This window comes from Cupressus sempervirens, chromosome 4 (assembly GCF_028749045.1).
Source record: "Cupressus sempervirens isolate cs-2001-9-10 chromosome 4, ASM2874904v1, whole genome shotgun sequence".
NCBI lineage: Eukaryota > Viridiplantae > Streptophyta > Pinopsida > Cupressales > Cupressaceae > Cupressus > Cupressus sempervirens.
Genome location: NC_143121.1, coordinates 256,786,138 through 256,808,937, shown reverse-complemented (window position 1 = coordinate 256,808,937; position 22,800 = coordinate 256,786,138). Strand labels below are relative to the sequence as shown.

General features: G+C 36.2%; 1 protein-coding gene across 1 annotated transcript in view; it reads left to right on the top strand.

The window, feature by feature from the left end:
• LOC149560959 (Zincin-like metalloproteases family protein) overlaps window positions 1-22,800 on the top strand; it is a 358,697-nt gene that overhangs the window by 65,169 nt on the left and 270,728 nt on the right. The window contains exons 5-6 of the mRNA XM_089824904.1: window positions 8,957-9,095; window positions 9,179-9,233. Of these exons, the coding sequence (XP_089681030.1) occupies window positions 8,957-9,095; window positions 9,179-9,233 (194 nt within the window). The remainder of the gene's footprint in view (window positions 1-8,956; window positions 9,096-9,178; window positions 9,234-22,800) is intronic.

The following is a 22,800-nucleotide window of genomic DNA, read 5'->3' as shown; positions in this document are numbered from 1 at the left end:
TCTTACACATCGATACTTAAAAATGCACGTTCTGCAGACACCTCTTGATAACATATGAAGATAATCATCATTAAGTACTAGGCAGAAATTCCTGGCACTGTTGAATCATTCTATATTGATGCCAATAATTATTTTTGTTATCTGATTTGTCTTCTTGCGTAAAGTGTCATTGAATGTTGGTTGGCTTGGATGAATAAGTAATATACAACTGTGTTTGGTTAATTCGTTAAATTTGTCACATTTAATATTATTGGTAATTGCACACACAAAAGTACCATCTTTTATCGAGCATATATTGATTGGCAAATTCATGAAGCTCTTGCCCTTCCTATCTATTCCTTCCTAGTACGATACTTATCTCATTCCTCTTCTATGATTCTACCCCTCAACTCTGGCTTGAAATCCTCATACACCGATGTTGCCAATGCTTGATATGATCGGATCTGAATATATAGCAAATGTTTCCTGATCTGAATCTTTATTCCATAAGTATTCCTCCCCATTACTCTCTCCTAATTTTTAATCTTTCATATTCACTGTTGTCCTCCACGGTTAACTCTAATCTCCTATGTATATATATCCCTTTCTATCAAGCGTTACAACTTTTGGGTATCCAAAGACATGTTTACTCATTGATAACATTCTTAATTAATTATTTGATACTGATTGCAACACAATACCCTTGTTTGATTTAAATCATAATGTTAAATTTTAATATCTACGATTGAATTATATAATCCACGATACAACATAATTCTAATAGGCTGTTTATTAATACATCAGTTGAATTATTCATTATCATGTTGATGATTTATTCTTTCATATTTTTAACGTTATCCTTTTCATATTCTAATTTATTTATTAATATTGATATTTAGTTTTAAACAATCTAGGCTCTGGCCCATTATGTATTAAAAAAATAATTAAGGAAAACTATTATTTTTGTTTTAGTAATAATTTAAATAATTATATTTTATACTATATTATTTGTTTAATTTAATCAGTATAATTAAATTATAATTATATATTTCTCATTATTTAATTATTTAATCTTATATTGAATTCTTATTATCATCAAGTTTTGCTCTCAAAAGGGGACACTACAAAGAACAACCAGACCAAGAAAATAAAAAATGACGACACTATAATATTGTTCTCTTCATACTTGAAAGAACAGAATGGAAGTAAACAAAATGCCATAGTCTACTGTAACAATATAAATGGTCTTTTATTAAATAAAAGTTTATGACCAGGGACCCGATGTAGAGAGTGCACAAACATTTAAGAAACACTGCTTAGGCAAAATAAAGACTATCAACACGATAGGAGATCACACTGGCAGCAGACGTACCAAGTCACTGAATACTTGAACTCCAGTTGTGATCATAAGTGACGATGCCGATAAGGAACATATCCATGATCATAAGGGAAGTGAACGAGCAATAGAAAGAAGATTAGAGAAGTAGAGAGCTGTCACCAAACATCTACTTGAGCGCATGATGCTTGAGATGCACAATACAGGTGGAAGATAAATTACTGCAGACGACTCCAACCAAATATGAATGAACTACAACACCATTCTGGAAAACGGTAGTGACAGAGAAGTAAAAGAGGCACAGACACCATACAACAGCAACAGCTAGCCTTAGAGAGGAGCATGATGATCTAATATGCAGCTACCAGTAATTCAACCCTTTAATTGTTAATTATGTAATATATTTAATTATTTGTAGATAAGATCGTTTCTACAATCTTCTCAATTTTCTTAGTAGAAACTTTTTATTTTGTACATTTGTAATTTCTGTATAATGATCTTGTCAATCCTTTGTTAATACAACAAATATTTTACCAATTACTTTGCATAATACTTTCTGACTGCTTGGGTTCTCTATAGGTGCGAATCTGGGCACCTAGGAAATACCCAAGAATGATAAGTCAGTTTATGTATGTAGTTCTGATTTGTTCATTAGGATACTCTATGTCAGCTTTAGATAGTGTCTTGCAACAGCTTGGTATTATTATTCAAGTCAATATTGGTCTATGCAATGCCCGTACACTATGAGAGTAACGCACAATAATCTACTTAGACTCATTTGAAGGTCAGGGATTGATTTTTTTATTTGTAGATCAGAGTACGTTACTGTTGATATAATAATATTTGTCACAGCCAGCCCAGAGTTATATTTTTTTATCATTTTGAGAATGATGTCAACTTGTTATGCATGTATTTTAACCAATTGTTCTCTTTGGTGGAACTGATAACATACTCGAGTATTGTTTTATTAAAAGATCTCATAGCTTTATTTCTTTAATAACGCATCTAAGTTCAAATTTGAGAAAATGAGGAGAAGCTTGAGGATGGGGAGAGGGGCTTGAGGAAAGGTGGTCATACCAGTTGAAGGATTCATCAAGTAGCTGTCACTCCCCTATATTAATGGAATTTTAATTCTTTTTATGTTGGTGCATTTAATTGTGTATTCAGTTGTGAAATGGGCAGAGTTTTCTGTGTACGCTTTCCTTGGTCTTACTTATGGCTCTGTTGATTTTGATTTTTTTTTTTTTGTTGTGTTGCTGAAAATTTTGTTTTTCTTTTTGTGAATGAGTGCTGTCCAAAAGGGGGCAATGGGGGATGTAATTTCTATTCTGGGTGTATGGTCATGAGAGCCCCAATTTTCTATCAGTCATTCTGTATTTTGCACTCCAAAGTATCATCTTCAACTATAAAATCAAACATAAAGAAAATGGATGGAGTAGAAATCTTACGTTAAAATAATAAGAATAAAGGAGAAAATAAATAAATAAATAAATAGAACAAATTAGGGTAAAGAAACAAGAGTATGCTTAGTGAGGCACTAGTGTTACCAATAACTATTGATCCATAAAGAAGCTTGGAAGGTATGATTGGAATTCCCAAAAACCCTCCTCAATTTTTCTCTTACAACAAACAAATGAGAAAATGAAAGAAAATGGTTAAAGAAAACTTTTTGTATCACAACATAAAGAAATTAGGGTTTCCTATAGATGTACTAAATTCAAGGGACAAGAATAGAAAAATCCTATGATGGAGATTGACTTTTATTTTCCATGGGTTTTGGTGGGCTTAATTAAGGAAAAATGCTTTTAGCTTTTATTTTAGAGAGACCTTTTGATTCTACCTTTTAGTGGGTAAAAGGGTGTGGTTATTATTCTAAATTTCCTTTTCCACGTGGCTTTCTCACATCAATTGTATTGTAAAAGAAAAAATACTTATAATTAGAAAGATTGTTTTCCTATTGTAATTTGTTTTTTATTTTTTCCTTTTTTAACTAAGAATTCTAGAATATATATCTTGGAGGGGAAAAAATTAAAAGTGGAAGTTAGGAATCAAATAAATGGAATTTTAAAATTAGCTTGCATAAAGTTAAAAGAGTAATCTTAAGTTGATAAATTAGGGCTAAATATTTTTAGGGTTATCAAACAAAGTTGAAATATTTGATCAATGGGTAAAATTTGAAGTTATTTTATTTAATGGAAATAATTAGAGTTAAGTAGAAAAAAAGGGGGCTGAATATCAATCTTAAAGAGTGAAATTAATCTATTTGTCTCCTTTTGGAAATGATTTAGAGAGAGATTAATATGTTTTATTCTATTTGACAAAGTGATAATAGGAAATTGCTTAAGTGTTAAATTTCTGAACTTCAATTATTTCTGAAGTTTAGAGTTATGTTAGAAAGAATAATATAATAGATATTATTTGTTAATTTTATTTATTAAATAATTGTGGTCTAAATGGTATGTTGGCATAACCAATGCAAATTGTGTCGCAGAGATGTTATAGTTCATGTTTGATGGTCAATTTATCAATTTTTTTTTGTTGTATGTCAACTTGAAGGTTGTCTATTAATTGTTTACTGGGAAGTAGTGTTCTAGTATCCACAGATTACAAATCAAGTATGCAGCTGATTTATGTGTTCAGTTAGAGTGCACGGTTGATACAAGAGAGTCAACGATGTCTCAAGATGATGTATGTACAATTTCATGTACTACACGCAAGTATGGAGAAAGCTATGATAGATTGAAGTGTGATAGTTTTAGCGGGTTAACAGTTTGTGACAGATAGTGAATGATTTGATTGGTCTATCAAATTTGTGTTGATTCATATGCTGTAATTTAGGATCAATGATCATTGCTACAATTATGTATGCTTTGGTTTACAAGAAGAAATGTTTTCGATCGATTGAAGTATGTTCAGGAGAAAATGCAAGAACACTTATAACAATTTAAGTTTGATCCTCAAGCGGTAGGATGTGGGTTGACTCCAATAGATCTTTCGTTTTGTAAAGTTAAGTGATGAGGTGAGACTTATGGGTCATGTTGAATTCGTCACCATCATACAATGGTCATTGTGATTGAATTTCTTGAATTTATGCATGTTCATTGGAAAAAGTGCATAAGGCTGGATGTTCTTTGTTGAATCAATGTGCAGTTCAAATTGGTGATCATTTAGATCTGGTAAAGGATAGATTAGGGTTTGGTAACATGTTTTGGCAGACCTAAGGTGAAATTCAAGTGTAACCTATTTCGGTTAAGGCAGTGGTCATCATAGATATTGAAAAGTTTACTTATATGGCAGAATTTTGGAGTTGCAAGTGTGATGTGATAAATATTGTCATTGATGTCACAGTAAGGAGGTATCTGAAGAACTAAGACACACAAATTTATACATTATGTAAGATAGAGATGATAGTGTTTGCATAGGCTGCTTACACAAGAGTACGTATTTGGAGAAGTACACCTACATGATATCAAATTTATGTGAATAATATTGTGTTGTCCATAAAACTTCAGATTGAAATAAAACTTTTCAGGATGAGCCACTGAGAGTTGAAGACATGAATCATTATAAATTGATCAAATAATGAAGCCGTATGCAGCAGGGTTATTTCTAATTCAGACTTGATACTAATTCTATAGATGCAACAAAGACCATAAGAAAACAAAGGCATCAGTAATAAGACACTATCTCAAGATCTGGAGACTTAGTGCTGAATTCTGTATGTACAGGGCATTCTGTATATGCAAAAATTAAAGCAACAAGAAAGATAGAGTATACTATTTTGACTGTGAAGAATATCCATATCCAGAGGCAATTGTCATGTTTGGATGGATGGCAACAAAGTGATGAAGTTGAAAAGAATTATCTATTGCAGCAATGATATATAGAAGCATCAAAAGTCTTCAAGTCTGTCGTGGAATTTTCCTTAAGACCATAATATTACCCAAATTAAAGAAATAAAGAGTTGAAAGGTGACAAGCTTAAAAGTATTTTTCATTTTTAATAATAAGCAATCAGAAACCTGGAAATAACATACACTTGGTTCATACAACACAAGCTCGATGAAATATGCACATCTTTGTATTAGTGTGAATACATGATAGCAGGAGATATGCAACCCGATTCACAGATATATCATATGAAGCAGCGAGTCAAAATGTAAAAGATTATGTAACAATTCCGAAGTCAATGGCAAAATCACAAAGCGGCAGTCTACACATACTTTTTCCATCATCGTGAGTCTTCATTACCTAATACATAGTAGAAGTAAAAGCTTATATTGGATACAAGTGCGATATATAGATTCGATGAAAACAGAGAACATTTTGAGTATGGAGAAACAAATATATGCTATGAACAAGGCTCAGGAAAGATTTATGTGATTATATATATCAAGCCTGATAAAGTCAAAGACAGTTTAAAGAATGGTTGCCTTCAGAAAATGACTATGCATCGAAATAGAAGAAATTACGGCAATAGGAAATATTGAACAATGAAAACTATAGTTTGAATGGGTAGGAACGATGATGAATTTTGTGGATGGAAGAAACGACAGAGTATGGTGAAGCTTTTCAATCAACTGTCATCAGATATGCAAAAAAGAAAGTATGCCGATGGAATGATTAAGGTACAGATGAAATCAAACCATCCACAGATCACGTCAGACAAAACTAAAAATAAAAATATACTAGTTTGATATTTGCAATCGAACCATGAAGTAAGATGACAACCATGACCTTTAATCCATTGAATAATATTCATAGATGATATAATATCTATGAAAAGTAACAAGGATACAATCCAAGATTAGAAAGGGAGAATGGAAGGTACAATTAAATTAATAAAAAGGTGCCATTTAGTTATGAAAAAGAATAATTATTTTTTTCGAAAAGTCACAACTTCATATAGGTGAAGATATAAATAAGACTATTTTATTTTCAAAAAACAAGTGAGAAAATTGAATAGTTTTGAGCAGGGGCAGAGCAAACATAAAAGAAATATATATTCAGATTGTTTAATCTGGTATATATATATATATAAAATCAGAATTAAAGAAGAGTGAGGAGTGCCAAAATATATATATCTATTGAAGGAATAATTGTCTGACTTCAAGTGAAAGAAGTTTACAAAAGTTATCATCATCAAGTTGAGCAAGCAACTATGTAAAGGTAGAATTTCAGATTTCATATCAGAAGTGGGAGTAGGTGCTTCCAGTGGGTTGAAGCCTGCAAACTGTGGGAGTTGTAGCTTCGAGCGGGTAGGTGCTTGTATTAACGAGGTTGGAGCCTACAAACATTTTGTGAAAGATTCAATGTTATATAAAAGCATTTAAATTGCCGTGGTTTTCTCCCATATTGGGTTTCCACTTCAAATTGTGTTATTGTGTTCAAGTGCATAATTGATTTTTGTATCTAAAATAATTATTTGGATAAAAGGTTTTAAAATTGACAAATATTGTTAAGATACTTATTCACCTCCCCCACCCCTCTCAGTATTTTCGTGTGCTCTTCATGATGATCGTAAATAGTGTGTGATCAAGCCGGTAGATGAATTCCTGCAATTTGAGGCAATTTAGAAGTTGAGCTGTATTGGATCTGTACAAGCAATTTAGAAGTGCTATTCTCGACCCATTTTCCTAGTTGAATCCTAACAGTTTCTCAACTCTAAATCCCTCAATTGAGTCACTTTTAACATGGTGAGCAGATTCCTAACAGGTCTGAAAATTAATTCCGTTACCCAGGTGGCTCATTAGCTTGAGCTAGAAATTCTCGTACAAGGTTACTTTTAACAGGGTAGAGCTCCTAATAGGGCTAGAGGCAAATCCCTCAAGCGACTCCTAACAGGGTTTGCTCCTAACAGGGCATTATTGCAAGCTCCTAATAGGGCGAAGCCTTTAATCAGGCACATTTCAGAAGAGTACAAAACACTAATGGTTACTAATTCCCACTATGGTTTTTCCCTTTGACTAGGGGTTTCCATGTGAAAAATATTAGTGTCTTTGTGTTCCTTAAGTGGATGTTCTATTAGCTGTCTTATTGATAGTTTCACAAGTTTACATTGCATGCATGTGGTGAATGGTTAATGGTTAAGATTTTTTTGGTTGATATTTATTTGATGAGTTGGTGAAAGTTTTAAATTGGATAGATTATTGATTCACACCATCCACCCCCCAATAATCTTGGACCTAAAGTATATTAACATGGTAATCATGAGTAAATAAATACCTTGTTATTTAATATAAGTAGGAATTTTATTCTCTTAAATTATTCAAATTAGGCACATTTATTATATGAATTTAACTTAGATGGGTTATTAAAGAAATAAAGCTATAGGATCTTTTAATAAAACAATTATAGTATATTACTTTATTATCAGTTCCACCAATAAGACCAATTGATATCATATAGCTAACCTTGGGAATTTATTGTTAAAATATTTTCCTAAAAGAGTCTTAAGTTTTACCTAAGCTTATAAGTTTGTGTACCATCATTGGTGTGCGAGGTCTTTCAACCCTATCATTTGAGATCTCCCTTTACACAATGTGCAATGTAGAGATACATTGTGAGAGCTACTATGTGAATTGTTATTGTGATCTTAAAAAAAGTGCTGATGTGTAGTGTTGTATCATGTGTTCTACTTAGTTAAAAAGTGGGCATGACACCAAGAATCATGGAACCTTCCAAAAACATTGAAAAAGCCATTCTGAAGGTTATTATGTTAGAAAGAAAAAACTATGGACAACCACTAACCACTGTACAGCCCTAATTCTGAATTGTTGTTAATTCTGTCAAAGGCTGTTAAAGTTATTCTCAGACATTCTATGTTAGTCCATCTCCCATCATCAAACACTTAAATTCTTATATAGTTGGTTGTAGAATTGGTTAATCAATTCTCCCCACAGGATCTGGACTATATGCATGAGATCTGCTCATCCCCATGCTCCTTAGTAATTCCCATTATGACCAAACAGCTAATATCATCATATGAAAATTGAAGTACATAAATGTTGTGGGCTATTGGTCACAGGTATGGATCACTGTCCTTTCGAGGGTTCCAAGCTGTTTGCAGTTTAATTTCTCAACAGGCGTCAGCCCTACTTTACTCTGCTAATGGTAAAGCCCAGAGTTAAATACTCAGTTATGCTTTAATGGAGGACTATCGTATAGGTGGTGGAGTGTAGCAATTATAATGGTTATTTGAAGGCTAGCCAAGTCGGGCATATTCTTATAGCATAGCAGGCTAATGCCATAAAGTGGGAGGGGATTCTGCACAGTTATGGGTGACAATCATTGGGGATTTTCACCCCAACCTCTGCATTCATAGAACGAAGGGGGCAACCTGCTAATCTAGACTGCCAGATTCTATCCGTAATACTCATCCATTGTCTACCTTTTTGTTACTATCAGAATAGAGATCATAAGTGCGTTGTCAATTTTGAATTCATTTTATTTTCTGAATAAATAAAATCCGACTGAAGCTTTTCTCATAATTGAACTACCTATATTTCAAATTTAAAAGGTACCGCAACAATTTCTTCTCAGTGCCAGTGTTTTCCGAATGTATATTACTTAATTGGTCCTAGCAGATGAAGTATACGGCTTATGTTTAATTGCTGAGACTTTTGTTTTATTTCATGTACAGCACCTAAACACAAACCATATGCTGTACAATGCGGTGGTCAAATCAGAGCAGCAGGGTTGTTTAAAGACAGAGGAGGCACAAAGAGCTGCAAAAACTCTACGTATTGACTTTGAGAAGGGTGGCATCCATCTCTGTAAAAGTGCGAATGGAATGCTGTATTTTAAGTTTTCCAGCTATAAAAAATCTTATGTTTTCTTTGACTGTAAAGCTTTGGATATGCAGAGAAGCTGGAACGAGTAAATGAGCTTAACCTTACAATAACACAGCTAGGAAGGGAGTAAGTACTGTACCATCTACAAATCTCAAATGTATTAGATATTTTTTAAGTCAATGAGTGAGGCAACTGCTCAGTGGTGATTGTTGCATGATGAGGTGATTTATATATATGCTGGCCAAAAGGATCTCAATACCTTGCTTGTTTATATGTTAGTAATTTATCATCTATTGTTCTGGATTTATAGAAATTTCATATAACTGTATGCCATTGTACATGGTTGACATTCACAAACTAGAAAAAAATGAGTTGAAATCATCAGTCCATGTCTAATTCACATCACTAAGCTGTGTAAACTTAATTAGAGTAGTTAGCAAAGAGGTGAAACATCTATAATCTCTCTGATTAAACTTAAGACCATATCTTGCAACTGTCAAAGAAAGGCTTATGCAATGTTAGAGTTTGACACTCTTAAAGAAAATTAAGTTTCATCCTTTTTTGAATTTTGGCATCCCTTTTGGCAAAAATGTTTCCACTTCTTCATATCTATGTTCTGTAATGTTTCAATGTTTTGGCATGTAAGTTTGAGGTAATGCTAACATGATTCAGTCAATACATATTGTTCAACCATTATTTGTTTATTTGCTAGTTGTTTCACAGAACATTTGAGAAATGATTTCTACGTGGATTGTCAAGTAAGGAATTGACATAACATATCAATATGCCATCTGTGTAAAATTCAACATCACGAATGATGGAACTTAATATAGCTAGTTGCTTTCATATTTAGAGACAATGGCGAAGTTTAAAACATGACAAATGAACCTTTCTTGTTTGTTTGAAGTAAACAATTAGTTTTGTGGACTGTTAGTGAGATAAGTTACTAAGGCTTATTTCAATTATGAAGTTTTTGTCTAGAATCGTTAGATTGTGAGGGATGCACCAGTCAAATACACTAATTATTTTTAGATTAATTTAATATTTTCTAACTTGATGCAATTGGAAAGTTTTGAATGCTTGTATCTAGATTTGTTCAATCTAATTTGGCTAACACAACATGAGCATATTTTTTTTCCATCTCTAATTTTCACTAGTTGCCTATAATTAACTTATATAGATGCAGTTTTTTAGCCCCTAGAAGTACATTAAAGAGAAGATGCATGGAAAAGAAAAATAATTTGCACACTCTTGTGAGCCAAATAATAAAATCTCGCACTCGAAATATTGAAAAATAATTTTGGTCTTAGGAATCTAACATAGGTTTCAACATAGCAATAGTGTTAGGATGTGTGTTCTACACCTTGCACACATAGGCAACTTTAATGTGTTGTATATTTGGCCCCTTTTTGAATGGGGCATTATATTAGGTAGGAACCTCAAGTTGATTCCTTGTATTAGACATCTTGATACCTGAACAATTGGATTACAACACAGCATTCTGTTTTTTTGGATTAGAAGTGGATTGGGTGGGTTTTCTTTGACTAAGTATTTGTAGTTGTGAAATATCTTTTAAGAATTTAGATTTCCTCAAAATGGAGTGTTTGGGTTGACCAGTTGATCCTCATGATTGTTAGGGTTAAAACACTTAGCTGAATAAATGCCTTCATGGAGTGGGTCATGGGCATCCCATTTTAACATATCACAACCCTAGTACTTGATTCCAAAAATCACATTTTTCCAGAATACTAGGTAAATGTTTTAATTTGCCTTTATTTTTTATGGAAAGCATTGTCATCTTAATTTTGTATCACTAAAATGTCACGAATTTCCCTATTAATTTTTGTATAAAGTAATGTCCCTTGAATTTAACGAACTTATCTTGACCAAGAGGCTTGGTGAGAATGTCTGCATCTGATTTGCTGTTGGAACATACTGCAAGTGAATGGTCCTGTCTTTAGCCAACTACCAAATGTAATGTCAATAAATGTCCACTTGTTTGGTTCCTTTGTGGAAGACCGGGTTGTTGGCAAGTTTTAGAACATCTTGACCATCAAAGAGAAAGGGAGTTAGACCTACTTGAGATAAGTGCATATCCGTAAGCATCCAACAAAGCTAAACTACCTCACAAGCTGCCTTAACAACTCCTTGATACTCTACTTTTGTGGAGGAGAGTGAGATTGCTTGCTGATTATTACTAGTCCAGGTGATCGCACCAGATGCCAAATTGAACATATATCCAAAAGTTGATGTTTTATCATCAATCAAACATGCCCAACCTGAATCTACAAATCCACTAAGTCTGGAATTATGACTCCTAGTTTAAAGATGTCCATAATATAAGGTGCCATTCACATAATGCAGCACATGTTTGCTACTACCCAATGATCAACCTCGGGGGCTGTCATGAAATGTGAAATGTAGCTCACTGCAAAACTGAGATCAGGTTTAGTGACACAGAGATAGATGAGACTGCCCACTAGTTGCCTATAACTAGTTTCATGAACAGGTGTAGAACCAGACTTAAGGTTGACAACTCCAGTCCTTTCTCCATAGGTGTGGAAGTAGGTTTGCAATCTTGCACGTAAAACCTGTCAAGCAAGTTCTTGGTATACTAAGAAATAAGAAATAAAGATGTTACCACCAGTCTGCCAAACCTCAACACCTAAACAATAATGGAGAAACCCCAAATCCATTATACCAAGATCCTTGCATAGATTTTGTTTGATTTCTACAATCAACTGTGCTGAACTGCCAGTAATGGTCAAGTCATTCACATAGACAACAAGGAGGAGAATATCAATAGAAGGATAATGTTGAAAACCATGACCAACTGAATACTTCTTGGCAGTGGGCCAGTGACCCTTGCGGGGTTTGCAACATGACTTAATTGTCTCCTATGGCTTCTATAAGTCAACAGGTTGTATTGGGCATTGTCAAGTTGATCTTTTGGTGCAACGACAATTGTAGCTTGTAACAAGTGTTATTAGAGTTGGGTCACAAGTTCGAATCCACGAAGGTCCCATCGAGTGATGCTGGGAAGGGGATTGTTCCCTCGCAGGGTTTATAACATGGCTTGACTACGTCTTTTGGATATTATAAGTCTAGTGGTTGTATCGGGCACTACCAAGTTGATCTTTTGATGCAACGAAAACCCTAGCTTGTAACAGTACTGATCAATCTTGATGTACCATGCTTGAGGGGCCTGCTTGAGTCCATAAAGCGCTTTCTTGAGTCGATGTACTTGGTGGTTGTTGCCCACAACCTTGAAACCAAGAGGTTGCATCATGTGGACTTCTTCCTGTAACTCGCCATTAAGGAAGACACTCTTAACATCCATATGATGGACTTTCTATCCAAACTGAGCTGCATGGTAAGAATAAGACAAATTATATTCATCTTGGCAGTAGCAGCAAAAATCTCCTCATAATCAATGCCCTCCTGCTGTGTGAATCTTGAAGAAACTAATCTGGCCTTGTATTTATCTAAGGTAGCATCTGCACAATACATGACATTATACACCCTTTTGCAGCTAATGTGCTTCTTCCCTGGTGGAAGATCAAAGAGAACCCATGTGTTGTTCTTCATATGACTTTGGTATTCCGCATCCATAGCTTGTTCCCACCTTGGGATACCTTTTGCCTCTTTAAATGTCCAAGGCTCATAAATACTATAAGGGTTGGTCATGAGAGCAAAGCTAACTATATCTAGTTGCTTACCCTTATTTCTAGAAGATCTACACTCAATGAGCTCATTAGGACTGATGGAGCCCTAAATTTTGCAATTTAGGACCTCCATTTGAAGAAATTATGTTGGAGATTCATGTTGAGATATTTTCATTTAGGCCAATACATATCAGAATATGATGGAGACTTGTGAGTATGCATTTTAATCAGACGTATACTTTGAGATGGATAGCTGTTATATGAGAGTGCAATCAGTAATACAAGCAAGCTATAAGAATTTTTTTAATATCATTCAGCAAAACAGTATATGCAGCAAATTATACCAATCTTATAATTCATGGGCAATCTAAATCAGTGATCAAAATCAATGATTATGATAGGAATAAGGTGGAAATAAATATCCAGAATTATGTTGAACACTGGTATATAAGACTGTGTTCAAATAAAAGTTGTGCACATATAATGAACAAATATGGAATCATACAGAAGGAACAGGTATATGAGTTCAGATATACGACAGAAAAACATAGAACAGAGCAGCAATCGTTCTGGAGTTTATCATTCTGAACAGAAAGTGCAGACAAAATCCACCTTTACGCTACTGAACATCATTGACTTCCAGCTTCCGGTCAGCGAACATCAGGCAAATTGTATTCTTAGATTTTACATTCAATGTTTTTACATTATCTGCAATGTTTATTTTCGTGTGCAGTCAAATATAGAGTCATGCAGCAATTGCTTAGGAAGTTATTAAGTGGCAGAACATAGTGGAAATTCACAGATGTAAAGTGCAAATTTGAAACATGAGTTAAGTCATGGTATTAATCTAAGATAGCTCAACTGATGAAGACATATAGAAAATTAGAAAACAAAATGGCATTATTATTCAGTGTTAGTAACCAAGTGATGTAATGCAGTTGGAACTATTGTGAAATCAATTTGTAGAGTACTGAACGGTGATAAATTCCAGTATTGATATGTATTCAGATTCACGCTGATATCCAGTATCGTCAAAAGGAAGTATGTAAATATTGTGAAAACCATTGGAACTTCAAGTGGAGTATATTATAGTCTTCCGTGAAGTCAAACTAGCATATAGGGACATAGACAGTGAAAATGATTGAATCATCGATGTTGATGGTAGCATGAACAAACAGTTTAATTCTGGAAAATAATGATGAATCATCAACAATCAGTATGAAGATAGTGAACGAGACTGGGTTGTGTAAAATCATTTTTATTAAAGGAACGTTTTATGCCGCCATCCATTCCTAGAGAGAACACCAATGATATCATCTATTGGAGTATCCAAGTCTTGTGACAAAAGACAGAGAGCTTCTCAAATTCGAGTATTTGTTTTCAGAGGATATGTGATTAAAATCAAAAGATCATTATCGTGGCATAGTTACTGTTCCACCATAGCAAAGTATGAAGGCGATTGAAGCATCCATGCCCATAATTAGAAGTCTTTCATCAAGAGTCTGATGCTAAGATATATATGGAAGAAGTCAATTCATATGTTTTGATTCGCAATACTTATTTACTCCTTTGTGTTGTTGCAGCCTCTTAAGTAGTTGAGGAAGGACTGGCATTGCAGAGCATTGGGCATGTATGGAATAAATATTGGAAAGAGAAGTGGCAAATATAGATACAAAACAAATCACACACCGCAATTGCTTTGACAGAAGGAACACGATAAATACAACATTTGACTATGTTGGATTCCAACGTTAATCACATCTCAATTAAAGATTTCTAGTGGTATTCAAATTGAGCAAAGAACAAAAATGTCACACCCCTGAAAATTGGTGAAAAAGTGATGCAGAGAGCACAACAGAAGTGTGCTATATGGGCCTTCCTCAAAACTCTAAAATTATAGGTATGGATTCACATTTATAATCCTTTCCAACTAGTTAAATGAATGAAAGAATGTTGCATCTTTTAAGAACAATTTCTCAACTAGGGCAGAATTTAAAACACTTAATCAATCATTAATAATTCCCATAAATGAAAGAATTAAACCAATCCTTTTTATGAGATTCAATAACAGTGAGTTATCAATATTTTATCCAAGTTATAGCCAAATCCAAGAAAGGAAATAAAAGTTATTGCAATTTTTTCAAAACTGTTCATATTATGACAGAATCTGACCAGTCTTCACCAAAATGGCCATAACTTCTTCTAAACGTAATGAAAATCATCCAAACCAAAACCAAATAAAAGCTTACTCATATATCTTTTTGAAAATATAAGTCTCAGGTCTGTACCATTCACAATGAATTCGTATCAACCAAAACATCAAAGAAATTGCAGGAAAAAATAACCAAAAAACTGAAATATACAACATCAAAATAAGTTTTCTTCCATTCCAAATCCTTCCTCCAACTTCTTCAACTTACAATTTCGTGTTTTGGAGACCAAATATATATAATTTAGAATCACATTAAACTCTCCAACCGACCTACACCTATCCATTAACATCTTTACACCAAGTTGTAAAAGTTGTCATTACAATTTTGGCAACTTTTGAACAACTTTTACAATAATTATCCAAATGACTTAAAACTTTCCATAAACCCTTGAAATATCATTAAAATGAATTTAAGACTCAAATATATAATAAATGGATCACATTTATTCAACATGACTTAATGACTCTAAACCTCTTTGTTCTCTTGAAATTTAGGTGCCTCTGCACCAAAGAGTTGGAGGATACTTGCTAGTTTAGCAAAGGATTTATAATTGCCGGCAAAACAATTTGGACCAGAACAATCCTCAAAGCATCCAAATCCACACCGATAATTTGAGTCTCCCGAATAAGGATTTTGTATTCACTATCGTCCAATATTATCTGATATTGTTTTATGGTTTTTTGCAGGTCTATGTGATGTGCGATGGAGCATCATTGGTATGAGCAACAAAGAATTGAATCTTTGGACTGCTTGGAATCCATGTAACGGGATTGCACATCTTCTATGGCTAATTGATCGGTATGCAAAGGCGTAGACTTCAGGACAATTTTACACGGATGATTCACTACTTGAGCAACCCATTTTGTATGCTTAGTCATAGAATTATATTATCAATATGAAGTTATTAAAAAAACTTACTCATTTTCATTAGTAAGTAGTTGACATTAGGTGCGGTGAAGGGATATGTGCAAACCTCACAACCCTTTTGCTGGTTTATAAATATGTGATTTGAATGAAAGGATACCGTGTCACAATTCATATACAATTTCCAAAAACTTCACATACGGAAGCTATAATGCACTTTGATATATTTTTCTTGCATTGGTAAAGAAATGGGTTTTTGAACTATTTATATGCAATTACTGAATCGAACTACAATTGATTGAGCATCAGCAATGAGTGTCTTCATCATATTTTAATTTTTCGCATAACTATTAAGAAGTATTTATTTTATTTTATTTTCTTAAAGCTTCAGAGTTGGAAATATTATAGAGTTTTGTCCTTTATAATTATTTGTAAATTCTATAAATAATTTGAATGATAGATAAGTGGATGAGATCAATTATAGCATTTTAAGATCGATCATCATATTATAGTGAAGTATTTAATTGTTCCTATATCTATGTCTGGTTTGTCTCCCTACTACAAGAGTTAAAATACATTCTAGACTATTTTAAAATTGCATTCATATATTTAATCCGTCGCATCTTGATTATTAAATTATTTATAGTTGATGTGCGTAGAATTTTATAAAGTTGTATGTTTTAAACTTGTAATATTGACTCTATCGCCCTTTTAATCTTGACATTGGTCTTTATGTTTTTCATGATTCACAATCCATATGCTGGCAATTGTCGTCGGTAGAAACTGTGTCAGTCGACGGAGTGATTGTCGTTGGTGTTTCTGTAGCCGACGGAGTGATCGTCGTTGGTGTTTTTGTAGCCGACAGGATGATTGTCATTGGTGTTTCTGTAGCCGACGGGGTGATTGTCGTCGGTGTTTCTGTATTTTGTAGCCGACGGGTAAATAGTTTGTAGCGGACATAATGTTTGTGGCCAACAAACTCCTTCGGGAAGGTTCGGCGGATAGTATTTATATTCCGTCTGGGATCATTGTAAATCATCATTAATCTCATCTTATGAAGCATAATGTAATGTTCTGGCATATGCGAATAATCTAAGGAATTCTGTTCATGTTTATTATATGTGTGCACTTCTTAGTTAACCTATGCGGTAAACATTTGGCGCTATTGCCATATGAACCTGGAAGGTGGGAGGAATGAAGATAAATGCCAAATCAGCTTAACAAGGATTGAAATAAGGCCAAGGGAAAAGATGGAATCCGTAGTGCGCAAGAAAATTTAATTTTGGCACAGCAAGCCGAAAATAGGAGATTCCAGAAGATTGCCGACGGAAACCAAAGCACGGAAGACTTGTTGGAGGAAACTCGGCAGCGGGTGGAATTGGTGGAAGAAGCACGGGAGGAGTTTTTGAAATTGTGTTCGCCGAAGGAAGAGAATCTAGACGGAAGAGCATCAACTCGCATGGCTCGGAGTGCCGACGGAGCAACAGCGTGGAGTGAATTCTTCGTCTGGGATATACTTCCGCAGGAGACAACTTCAGAACACCCTTCTTCACCAAGGTTCACAGCTGTTGAGTCTGACGGTGTAGGAAAGCAATCCGCCGGTGTGGGAGAACAGTTCGCCGGTGTAGGAGTGCAGTCCGCTGGTGTGGGAGTGTAGACCGCCGCTGTGGGATTGAACAACGCCAGTATTGCAGGATTGAGCAACGCTTGTTTACAGAAACCAATGGTGATGGCGGGACCTAAAGAGAAACTGCTGAAGTTCAATGGCGATGGTACGGCCGATCCCATTCGACATTGTAAAACATGTGAAACGATCTGGAAGGCAAATGGGATAACTGATAAAGACGACTGAATGAGGCAATTTTCGGCCACCCTACAAGGCATAGCAATTGATTGGTTCATCGATACAGATCCACAAAAGCTAAACAGTGGAGATAACATTAAAAAGGAGTTTCTGGCAGAATTTAAACTGTTGCGGGATGATAATGAAATTGTAGCAGAAATCTTCAATACTAAGCAGGGGAAGAACGAAATTGTCTGCGTTTACGCCAGGAAATTAAAAGACTTGATAAACAAAATGGAAAGTAAGCTGGCGGACGGACTTCAGAAAAGATGGTTCGTGGAAGGCCTATGCTCGAAGTTGTGGAGGAAAATGAAAATTGTGCCACCGTCATCATATACGGAAGCTTATAACAGAGCATTGGACCTCGAAAGTGAGCTGAAGACAAAGAAGAAGAGAAGACTAGCTCATCTGATTCGGATGATGACGACCCTGTCGGAGGTGATAGCAGTGACGATGAAGGCAACAGTAAGAAGGTTCGTGCCCTATAGAAGGACATGATCCGCATGATGGAGGAGTTTAAAAACATGCAGGAGCCAAAAGGCAGTGAGCTGTGGTGCACGGAGTGTAAGACCGACAGTCATACTAAAGGATCGTGTCCAAATAACCAATTTTGTGACATTTGTCAGATCATGGGCCATTCGACAAAAGAGTGCCCCTTTAACATGAAGACAAGAGGAACTTCATAGGTGCTTCTTACATAGGAGGCTTCCCTGTCGGGCAGTAACGGAAATACGAATAGCGCAAGTGCCACATCCGGAGGGTACAAGAATAATAACAGAGGGCAAAATAACAACAACAATGCGAACAATAACAATAATAATGGGAACTGAAGTCGAACCCAGTATGATGCAAATGGATGGCCGATTGTTCAATGCCAAGCATGTAATTTGTGGGGTCATTTTGTCCGGGATTGTACAGAGGCAAACACACTGAAATTATTATGCAGATGGTGCAGACTTGGCGACCCTGAAGATGCCAAGTGCCCAAAGTCTGGAGTAAACTTAATCACTGTCGGCACGGATGAAGAGGAGGTTCTGGCAATTACGCAGAGGCAAGCAAAACTGCCGGCAGAGGAAAAAAGAAAATTGGGGGAAGCGCAAGTGGAAATTGGAAAGGCATCGTCGGTAGGGACATCTCAGTTGAAGGACATCACCGACACCTTGGCAAGGAACTTCATAGAACAAAACATTGTACAACAGATCTTACAAACGGAGATACCAGTCAAGATAAGTGACCTCCTTCTCACAATGCCCCAGTTACGGACGACCATTCTGAATCATACACCATTTCCGAAAGCAATGGAGGACACAGGAAGGTACATTACTCCAATGACGGCAACAGACCCAATGTTGCTGTTTTGGCAGACACAATTGTCGACGGAGGGTCCGGCATGAATGTGTTGCCGGAGGATACTTGGAAGAAGTTGGGAAAGCCGACGCTGTGGCCACCTACATTCCAGTTGCTCACAACAGACCAGCACAGGATCAAACTGTTGGGAACCTTAAGGGCGCAACCGGTAACTATTGGAACACAATCATTTTTATTGGATTTCGTAGTCATTCCATTGAAAAGAAAAGGATATGATGCTATTCTGGGACGAACTTGGCTAGTGCAAGCAAAAAGTAAAACATGATTGGAAACGAAATACCCTATCAATGGAGCGCGGAGGCAAAAGATTCATAATTGACCTACACACACAAATGGTAGGTGAGGAGGCAGCATCGTCAGACTCAGAAGGTGAAGGCGACAGTGACGACGAAGGAAATGACGACGAAGGAAAGAGGAGAATGGAATCGGACGAAAGAGTATTGACACTAGGAGGATCGAATGATGACGACCTAGACTCAGTGAATGGCTTTTACCACTGACAAATAGAAGACTACGAACTCTTTCCGAGTTGTAATATGCTAAGGGTCGACGAAGGTGAGGAAAAAGAGGAAAAGGAGTGTTCGAAGGAATACAGAGAAGTAGGTGACGCAAAGGAGCTTACGACTGAAGAAGGGAAGGACATACAATACAAACCCAGAAAAAAGAAAAATTCCATCGTCCGGTACACAGTGAATAGACTGCAAAAGAAGAAAAGAATGCATCGCACCATAAAATTAGTTGAAGGGTGTCGACAGAAACAAAATAATCTAGATGCACGACGACCGCAGGCACAGTGGGCGACGAAGGTGACACGGAACAGACATAAGGCGTGGCATGACAAACTCAACAGGTTTCAGCTGGGGCAGTTGGTACTCAAGTACGACGGTCGGAATGAAATCAAACAGGAAAGGTTTAAGGCAAGGTAGGTTGGACCATATTAGATCTGGGAGGTCAACGACAATCGAGTGATAAAATTGTGGACTTTGGACAGGCAAGAGGTACCTCACGTAGTGGACAGATCCAAATTGAAAATATATGGTGCCAGGAAGACTCCGTTGCAGAATGGCCAGCTGACTCCCTCGTCGTTGCAAAATGGCGACGCCTGGAGGCAAAATTGAGGTGCTATTTTTCTTTTGGAAAAAAAAAAATTACAAAAAAAAAAAAAAAAACGGAGAGAACTTAGTAGGCTGTGGGCACATGTCCGCGGGAGAGGCTCCGCGGGTAACTCTCCACGGGAGATGGCCCGCGCACATCTCCGCGAGAGATTTCTCCAACTCTCCTCCGGCGTTGTCTGTGGAAGCGATCTGCGATGATTTGGTGCCCGCGGATGTTTGTTGTACCCTGCGGAACTTTTTCTTGCCGTGATGATTTGGGGCCCACGGATGTTTGCTGTCCTCCGTGGAGATTCTTTTCAGTATTTTTAGATTCAACAGTTTATTTCCCCGCTGGTTTGTCTCAAACCTCCAGTGTCATCTCCCCGTGGTTAGTCTTATTTCATCTTCCTGTAGAAACTTGAGCGCTTCAAAACGGCAACTGGAAAAGAGCAATCGCGTGTTATACCAACTGCATAGACGTTGTTCTAAGAAAATGAGGAGGACCTCTATAGCAAGGACGCCATGGAAGGATTTCTACTCTAATAGGGCAGAGCCATGCTTGAAGTTGGATGGATATGGGAAAGTTGTAGCAAACTATGAGAGACCCCTGGTGTTTTCTCGCGGTGTTATGTCCGCAGAGGTTCTTTTCAGTTTTTTTTTTCTTTTAAATAGTTTGGTGACATTATCATTGTGTTTTGTAGTGGAACTTTTGGTTGGTATTGCTGAATCTCAGTACGCGGTTTCTTCCTTATCTTGTGGACAATGTGGGAATTGTTGTCAATGTCTTGGGGCAGCCTACGACTAGAAGTGTGGTGTTCAAAGTCGGTCCTTATGTTGTGATAGCTAAAAAAAAATAAAAAAATAAAAAAATGACGACAAATTAAGAATGCTCAGAATGAGTATCGGAGGATACCGAAGGGAAGGGGAAGCACCAGTGGTTGCCAGAAAGACTTGAAACTGTTGCAGGCATGGAGTGTCTGTGTACTAGAGGCACTGGGAGTAGGTGTTGGCCGAAAGGTTGTCTTGGTGGATGCGTAGAGAGCTCGGGAGGAGTTGGTCATCCAGAAGGTAGTACAGCGACACTTAGCTCAGTGGACCCAGTGTTGGAAGCAGAGAAAGCAGCACGGGTGGCTATCAAGGTCAGCTTGAGGAGACAATATTGTGTTAGCAGAGGCTATAGATGTAATGGGATGAATGTGGAAGTGATGTGACATAAGAAGATTTTTTGTTGTAGTCACTCTGTTAATGTATTTCGGTTGTTAATTCATCTCAGATATTTTGTAATTGTCGTCCGGAGACAACTTTTTCTTTTGGGGGGGATGATGTCGGTAGAAACTGTGTCAGTCGACGGAGTGATTGTCGTCGATGTTTTTGTAGCCGACGGAGTGATTGTCGTCGGTGTTTTTGTAGCCGACGGGATGATTGTCGTTGGTGTTTCTGTAGCCGACGGGGTGATTGTCGTCGGTGTTTCTGTATTCTGTAGCCAACGGGTAAATAGTTTGTAGCGGACATAATGTTTGTGGCCGACGGACTCCTTTGGGAAGGTTCGGTGGATAGTATTTATATCCTGTCTGGGATCATTGTAAATCATCATTAATCTCATCTTATGAAGCATAATGTAATGTTTTGGCATATGCGAATAATCTAAGGAATTCTACTGTTCATGTTCCATTGTTTGTATGCGTTCATTTATTTTACCTGTACGGTAATTATTTCCTATCTTTCCTTTGAATAACTAATATATTCATATGTTGCAATAGTCCATAATAATTATTTTTTACTTAAAACACTTTTATATTTATGCAATCATTTACTTTTATTATTAATTCGTAATTTGCAAGTTTAAAAGCTTTCTATAATTCTTGCCATTTGGGAAGCTTTCATTATATTCACATTCTAACCAATCTACTATCTTCGACTTAAGTAATTTGTTTAGGATCAAGTGCACCCGTTTTGGCCTTGCAGAACCAGAAGCGTAGAGAACTTGGATTACATTATTCAGTTCCATCAAGTTGGCCATAACCAGTTGGATATCCTAGTATTGAGTTGGCAAGACTTGTAGGATTCCAATTTGTAGTTTTGGGAATCAACAAGGACGAAGATCATTGATGGTCTTAGCCCACCATTTAGATCGGAGAGTAAATATGCCAACATCAAATGGAGGATTGATAATTGGAGCCGGAGGAAGAGGATAAACTATATGTGGAAGAAAAGCATAATTCGAAGGAAAGTAAGGTATTGCATCATCAAATTCATATTCTACATCATCCCTCTCATTAGGTGGACCTAATGGAAGACAAACACGCAAATCAAAGGCCTTCAAAGGCTGATCCTCAAAGTTCTCCTCAGACGAGGAAGTTTGAAATGGTCCTCGTTCTTCATCAAAGACAACATACTGAAGAAAGGTGATCAGTGTCTACATCAATCAATCGATAAGCTTTAAGGTTGTCATTATATCCAGTAAACATGAGCTTCTGACTCGTGCAATCAAATTTGGAGCTTTGGGCATCTGGAGTCCATGCATATGCTAAAGAGCCAAAAACCTTAAGATGACTAATCTTAGGTTTATGACTAGTCCAGGTTTTCTCAAGATTCTTTCCCTTAACTACATGTGTGGGAGACCAATTAAGGAGGTAGACCGTTGTA